Source organism: Onychostoma macrolepis, chromosome 16 (assembly GCF_012432095.1).
Source record: "Onychostoma macrolepis isolate SWU-2019 chromosome 16, ASM1243209v1, whole genome shotgun sequence".
NCBI classification, from domain to species: Eukaryota; Metazoa; Chordata; class Actinopteri; order Cypriniformes; family Cyprinidae; genus Onychostoma; species Onychostoma macrolepis.
This window is the reverse complement of record NC_081170.1, coordinates 27,573,140-27,581,200: the sequence shown is the minus strand read 5'-3', so window position 1 is coordinate 27,581,200 and position 8,061 is coordinate 27,573,140. Positions and strand designations below refer to the sequence as shown.

The 8,061-nt window shown below is 35.5% G+C and overlaps 1 protein-coding gene across 1 annotated transcript; it reads right to left on the bottom strand.

Annotated features, from left to right (window-relative positions):
* Positions 1-146: 146 nt before the first annotated feature.
* Positions 147-6,074, bottom strand: colec10 (collectin sub-family member 10 (C-type lectin)). Its single transcript, XM_058747435.1, has 6 exons — positions 5,931-6,074; positions 4,974-5,045; positions 3,254-3,325; positions 1,388-1,441; positions 1,168-1,263; positions 147-559 (listed from the first exon to the last, which is right to left on the bottom strand). Exons 1-6 carry the CDS (start codon positions 6,043-6,045, stop codon positions 153-155), a joined length of 816 nt encoding a protein of 271 aa, XP_058603418.1. The 5' UTR covers positions 6,046-6,074; the 3' UTR covers positions 147-152.
* Positions 6,075-8,061: the final 1,987 nt, after the last annotated feature.

Below are 8,061 nucleotides of genomic sequence, written 5' to 3'. Positions count from 1 at the left end.
GTGGTGGATAAATCATAAAATCAAAAACATTAAAACTTTTTCTTTACAAAAATTCTAAATACAGTAACGTTATATGACATTTACTCATATATCAGCTTAGCCTATTAAAATTATTTAAAAATAAAACCTTTTTCTCTGTGGCCATTAAACCATCACAAGACTGAAGTTGCTAAAGTACTTTTGTTTTTGACAAACTCACAGATGTAGTACTGTGTGGCTCCACAATCTACCCGGCTCCAGGCTCCAGTACTACGAAGCTGCACACAGTCACCTTTACCACTGTGTGGACTCTGCAGAGACCAGACTGTGGTATTTAAGAAGGGGTTACCATCAAAATACGTGTACCCCACCTCTGTCACCCCTAACTGTAGCCCTATGAACACATGAGTAAGATCAGCTTCTCTGATATAGTCAGCCAGCAAGGTGTTTGTCTCTGTGGTTCTGGGCATAGCAAGAGACCCCCCACGCAACTTGCAGTTTAGAAGTGACTCTTGATACCTCCGTGCCTCTGTCACCAGCAGGTAAAACATGTTCTCGGTTTCCCTGATACCTAGAACCACTTTAATAAAATTGACAAAACATAGTACTGGTTAATGTCTTGTAAACATTTGTCTGTGTCTTGTCAACACTTGTCTGTGTTTTCAATGGAAATAATTGTGACATGCAGTATGGAATGGGGCTGTTGTCTCAACTCATCTAGTATTGATTTTGTAGTTTTGTAGTTTTAATTTTGAATGGGAGCCAAAGATACCACACCCTTTAATCATACAGAGGCCCCAAAACGAATGTGTAACCCACCTAAAGTGCATAAAAGTCATTACATTAGATGACAAAACGATCAAATCAAGTGAATTGTTAACAGTAAAGATGGAAGAATGCAACTTATTTCAATATTTCAAGACTTCATACAACCACTACAATTTACATTGAGACCAGTTAATTAAAAGTCATTGTAAAATTAACTAAGGGACATTAGTTCAAGTTCTAGAAACATTTGTTAAAGATGCCTCTTAATTATGAGAAAAACACCTTTCAATCTTACTATAAAAGTCTATTTTTTTGATAATCATGAAATCATGCAAATGACATGTTTATCACAATGGACAATATTAAATCAATATCAGGGTCAAACAAGCAAATTTGATTAATTAAACACGCAAGTCTCACCGTTCTTAAGAAACTTGACAGCATTTTTCAGTTTGCTTATATTGATGTCCATCTGTCCGACAACCTTTCTGTACCTCCCACAGTCACAGGTAGTACCTGTTACACGTATTTTGCAGGCTTTAGGCTATGATAAATCATCAATAATAATAAACATAAAAAAAAATCTAATGCTTACTGCATTCTGACAAAGCAGAAAACATACATATGCTTTGGCATTTACCAGGTTTTCCTTTTAATCCTGGGAGACCATTAAATCCTTCTTGTCCCTTGTCACCTGATTACAGTAACATTTACAATATAAACAACATATTGTAAAACATACAGTGTCTTTTAACCAAGCATTAGCCACATACTAATATTACAAGCACATATCAATGATTTTATAGAATTCAGTAATAACATTTAATAATGAGTAGATGATACAGTGTCATTTAACTAAGCATTAGCCACATATTAATATTACAAGCACATATCCATGATTTTATAGAATTCGGTAATAACATTGAATAACCACTAGATAGCAGCAGTGCACATAATTCACTGTATGTTTAGAATTTCGCCCTCATCTTCAGAGCAAATTAGGTCAGTCTCCAACTAACTGTTATTTTTCTTTTGAAACATTAGTGTTTAGTCCTGTTATAAAAATAAACATTTGGGAAGTATATCTCTTCTATTGGATTATGCAATTACTTTTTGGAGTATGTAGAAAATAATTATAGATTTTGTTACTTTTTCTGGTGTGCAAAATTTTCAGGAATTTTACTGATTACTGATTTTGTTAATATTAAAGGGATAGTTCACCCAAAACTGAAAATTCTGTCATTAATTACCCGCCCTCATGTTGTTCCAAACCCGTAAAACAATCGTTCATCTTCAGAAAACAAATTAGGATATTTTTGATGCAATCCGAGAGCTCTGATCCTTCATAGACAGCAACACAACTGTAATGTTTCCATGTCCAGAAACGTAGCAAGGACATCGGTAAAATAGTCCATGTGACATTAGGGGTTCAACCGTAATTTTATGAAGCTACGAGAATACTTTTTGTGCACAAAAAAACAAAACAAAAATATTTTATTCAACAACTCATCTCCTCATCCTGCCTGCAGCAGCGTGCCGCCATTATGGAGAGAGTATCACAAAGCATGCGCTTGATTCTGCATCATGTAAACAACGCATGTGCATGGTGCCGCTGCTTACGTAACATGCACATGCGTTATTTACATGATGCGGAAGCAAACACATGCTTCGTGATATTCTCTCCCTAATGGCAGCATGCCTTTGCAGACAGGATGAGGAGGAGAAGAGTTGTTGAATAAAGTCGTTATTTATTATTTTTTTTTTTTGTGCACAAAAGTTATTCTTGTAGCTTCGTAAAATTACGGTTGAACCCCTGATGTCATATGGACTATGTGACCAATTTCCTTGCTACGTTTCTGGACCTGGGAACATTACAGTTGTGTTGCTGTCTAAGAAGGGTTAGAGAGCTCTCGGATTGCATCAAAAATAACTTAATTTGTGTTCTGAAGATAGGTTATACGGATTTGTAATTAATGACAGATTTTTGGGTGAACTAACCCTTTAATGTAGGCCATACAGACCTTCACCTTATGCATTAGGACATCCACATTGCCTGATTAGATCAATGGACCCTGTGTTTTTGTGACAAACTTTGAGGCAACAAGTGCTCAGCACATTATCATTTAGTTTGATGATGATGACTTAAAGCGGTTATAATTGACACATTTTGGATCTTTTACATGTTCTAACCAGACAGCCACCACAAGTATCCATTGCCATTATATAAGAATCCATATAACTGTATTTACTGTAAGTGTGTTATTCCCTGTCTGGAAGGAATGACTGAACCTGAACTAGTACACTTTTCCAAACAAAATGATAGGTAATCTAAAAAGGGCATAGATAAATTAGAGTATACTGTACCGTGCAATTAACATACTGGGTGGAAAGGAAAGTGGCTTTCTGTAGACAATTCCCAGATATAGTAGTATTGAGTTATCAGAATATGTAAAAATAGCATAAATAAACAAAGAGCATTCAGTTACTGAGCTTAGAGTCTATTTACCTCTCGTACCACTAGGGCCCATCTTTCCTATTCTTCCCATCTCTCCTTTTTCTCCATATTTGCCAGTCAGGCCTGTGGAAGATGAAGAAGGTAACTGGCCTCTTGAAAACAGCCTCACAATGCTTTAAACAAATTAAGCACACCATCAAAGCAAAATAAGTCTTATTAAGGCCTGTTCACACCAAGAGCAATAACTATAAATATGTGTAATAAACCAATCAGAGTCTCATCTCCCATTCCCTTTAAGAGCGAGTTGTGCTCGCGCCATGGCGGATTCGCTATTTAAACGGCGGAATTTTAAGGTGCACAGACTGAACGTGTCTCCAGAGAGCAAACGGATCTGCTCATGCGCAATCAAATAGGTAGGCTAATTCTGACTTACCATTATGACATGTATCACATTTTTATAATTATGTAGCCTACACAATAATATTCTTTTACACTGTAATCCTTTAATTTTTAATATTTGGTATGTTTGTGTACTGCTGCACGTCCTGTGTGTAATAAGAAAAGTGAACGCGTTGTGGACCTATATATATATATATATATATATATATATATATATATATATATATATATATATATTATTTTTATTTTTAAAGAACAGAAGTGTTTCTGTTGCTGTTTGCCTTCTGCAGTGTTTGCTCCATTTATTAAAATATTTGCTGCTTATTAATAGTTAGTAAGGTAGCTGTTAAGTTTAGGTATTGGGTAGGATTAGGGATGTAGAATATGATTATGTAGAAATAAATGTTACATTTAGACGCACAGCTGAAAATAAATCTAAAGTTTGCCGTAAACAGCCATTCTAAAACTTAATGCCTCTGTGGTCACTCTGTGGCATTCTGTTTTTTTCTTTTTTCTTTTCGTAAAGTATGTTCATGTGTGGAAAAAAGGGCATGTCTTCCTGTGATCTCACTTCCAGGCCTTCTTGTACTGATTCGATAAACAGCTTGCCTGGAAGAGGCTTGTCTGCGGCACTACAGGTTACACTTCCATCTTTAAATATGGCAACACTGCAGCCCTTGGCCACAGTTAACACGTCTGCCTGCCTCTGACGTGACTTCCCTCAAGGGAAGATGTGGTCTGGCAGAAACAGACTGTCTTCCAGCAATACTCTAATGCCCAGTGAGGGCAAGAACACATCAAACAACTAAATTCAGATCAAAGTAGAACGCATGCTATACTACCACTCTGGAAAAGCCTTCCTGAAAATGTTTGGGCCTCAGACATACTTTCAGTTATATGGAATAAACACACATCTCTTTAGCCAAGATGTCATACAGTAACACATCTCATAACCTAGTATTACAGCTATGCCTGTGCACTTGATCATCTTGGTCTGAAATAATATGTACAGCAGCTATGCTAATCCTTCTAGTTTGCTTTCCTATTTCTGTCTTGGGATGTCCATGTCAAGGATACTAGAGTCCTCACTAGTTCCAGTTTGGACCTCAGACGATGTCAAAAATGGATACGCAAGACTGACATAATACTTTCCTTAAATTGCAATTGAATTGAAAAATGTCTGTTTTTCCATTAACACAGAAAGAGCAACTACACTGGATAATTCATTAAACTGCACTTTAAATTCATTAAAGCAGTTGTTTGAGCTCATTGGACATTTTTGGCTAAGAACAGTAAACAGCCATGCTTTAACCAACTTCCCTTTAATCTATCACTGATTTGTTAAATAACAAACCAACAACGTCTCAGAGACCTTGCTGGCCAGGTGGGCCGGTTTTCCCCATTCTTCCCTCTTCACCTTCTGCTCCCACCTCACCTGGATTGCCTGTTAGTTGAAGAGGCAAAGTTAGAGACTGAGACCTCTCAAACAGAAAATTTACTGACAGAACTGTTTGGGATGGGTCTTACCCAAACAAGCTTCTCCATTACATTGCAGCTGTTTAAATACAGACAGTTATTCAATATCTAGGAGGGCGAGTTTATTGGCATTGCTAAAAGTATGAACCGTGGGGCGAGATATTTCCTCTTAACAGTTTTTTTCTTTTTGAAAAACAAACAATCACAACTTTATATATCATAAAAAATACATATATCTAAAATAAATATATATAACCCTAACTCTCTTTCCACACACACACACACACACACACACACGCATGTTTGTTTTTGTGAATTGTGGGGACATTCCATAGGCGTAATGGTTTTTATACTGTACAAACCATATTTTCTATCGCCCTACACCAACCCTAGCCCTTACAGGAAACTTTGTGCATTTTTACTTTCTCAAAAAAAGCTCATTCTGTATGATTTCTAAGCCTTTTGAAATATGGGGACATGGGGAAATGTCCTCAGAAATCACTTTCTCCTTGTAATACCTATGTCATACCCATGTCATTATACAATTTTGTGTCCTCATATGTCACAAAAACACGCACGCACACACAACAATATAAAAAGTGGTGATCAGCAATTGTCACCTTACAGACATATTTATACCTGATCTTACCCTTAAATATGTTTGCGTAATGTAATATATTTAGTTTGATTCAGTAATGCCATGTAATAATAGTAATCATTATTATTATTATTATTAATAATAATAAATGTGTTCATGATAGTTTTTCTGAAATCTGTAAGTTAAAATCTGTAGTGGTGATTATCTGAAAGGTGATAAAACACACTTATATCAATAATAATAATAATAAAATACCTTTTGATCCAGGGAGAATGCTGTTGGAGCAGACTTCGGTTGTAGTACAATAAAGGTATACATTACAAAGAAATAGAAATAAAAAAAGCTTCCTGATGAAATTTTGTTCCTCCATGACTTGCACTGGAAACAAACTTCGCTCTGTTCTCAAGAGAAGAGTGAAAAGGGAGTTTTGCTTATGTTTACCAGACCTTATCATATCAGTGTTTAGTTTTCAAACAACACTGTCCAGAACGCAGACTATCTCCTTGCACTTCAAGTGAGGAATGTGGTTGTGTGAAGAAATGTTGCCATCCTAAACATAATTTCTGATAGAATGTGGCAAATACAGTATACATACAAATTACATCAATTAAAATATATAAATTAAAAGAAGCCTATTGTGAAATGTTCAAATAATAGTCAAAATAGTTTGTTGTCTATTGTTCATCTAGTGTGTACAAAAGTCAAAACAAAAATTGGCCCCTATCTTTCACCCAAACACTTTCTGGATGTTTAGGTAGTCACAACTGTTTTTACATGTGCTAATGGCAATATTTAAAAACTGTCACACTACCACTTAATGTCAAATTATAGTCTAATAGCACACTTGTGGTTAACAATTTGTCATGTTGGGTTGAGTGTTTGATTATTATTGGTTGTACTAGCAATAACAAGCTAACACATTTAGCTGATGCTGTGGGGTCCATTGTGGTGTATATCCGCATTCACATTTGAAAGTAATAATCATAATCTCATGCTGTATTTTCATGGTACACAGTGTGTTCCTGAACAGGTATGCCGCACATTTCTCCTTTGGCGTTACATCCTTAGACAAACAGTAACAGAACGAAGTAGTCTTGTGTTCAGTTACTGCAACAGATTAACAGGAATGAGGCAAGTGAAATTTTTTTTAGTTTTAAACAATGTACATCTGTTTGGCACTCCTAAATTTCAAGCACTGACACCAAGCCAACTTGCCGCTGTTAACCGAATTTTTAATGTTATGGTTTTGCATCCTTTGCAGTTCTTCAATCGATTTTTACATGGAGGCACCCTGTACACTTCTACAACATACATAAGAATGCAAAAGCGTGACAATTCGGTCACAATGCTTCAAGATGGAAGCTTTTTGCAAATTCAACATTTAGTCTTGCTGAGGGGTCATTGTCACTGTGCGTCTAGTGATTGTTCTTGTGAGCCAGTACCTGTAATTCTTGGCCATCCTCTAAACAAGAAAGCTAAAGCGCCATTCACTGACAGACAGCTGAACTTGTGTATTGATTTTGTGACGGAGGTAACGGAGAGCCTTGAAACAATTGCTGTTCCTGTTTCATAACTCAAAACAAAATGTGTTTTCATTAAGATTAGGGAAAAGCAGTATGTCATCCCAATTGTCAACACAATTGAAACGGACTGAAAACTTGGTTTAGCGCCTGTTCCTTTGAACAGACTGGTAGCTTAACACACTGGTGTTAGAAGTTGATAATCTGATCATATTTTTTCCAAGCACATTTGACCAATTCTAAACCACATCAATGCTAATAACTACTATTAATTTTGTATTTAATCATTTATATTTAATTTATATGTGATATAATTAAGGAATTTTGGAAATGAACAACATCTTATTATGAGGTGTGCATAATTATTAGGCAGGTTTTCAGATTGAAAAGTAAATTATTATTGCATCCTTCTCATGTGCATTTAATAATTTTATTACTGTTGTTGTTGTTGTTTTAAAAATGTAATGCAAGTTAAATCTCTTTTTTGGCCCATTTTACCTGTAAAAGAAAATCTGCTTAATTATGCACACCTGAATACAAGGTGTTTTTCACTTCCAGCCTTCCTTAAAAAGTATACATCACTTACAAATGATTAAATACAAACTTAGTAGGCCTAGCAGTTATTCAGATTGATGTGGTTTGGAATTTGTAGAATGTGCTTGGGGAAAAAAATATGATTAGAAATTGATTTGCATAATAATTATGCACATACTGTAAATAGCTGGATAAATGTGTATGTATGTTAAATATTGTAAACAGTGTAACCACACAATTGTTTGTTTATTTATTTTATTTTATTTTAGCAAGCAGATTAGCCAGTAGTTCAACACACTTGTGTCAGGACAAAATTGAATCCACAAGTACAA

Excerpts from the sequence above, each read along its gene's own strand:
- colec10 (XM_058747435.1), bottom strand. The coding sequence starts at position 6,045 with ATGGAGGAACAAAATTTCATCAGGAAGCTTTTTTTATTTCTATTTCTT. Across the intron at positions 1,442-3,253 it reads GGGCCCTAGTGGTACGAGAG|GTGACAAGGGACAAGAAGGA; the intron begins GTAAATAGACTC and ends TACTGTAATCAG. Across the intron at positions 560-1,167 it reads TGTCAAGTTTCTTAAGAACG|TGGTTCTAGGTATCAGGGAA; the intron begins GTGAGACTTGCG and ends ATTTTATTAAAG.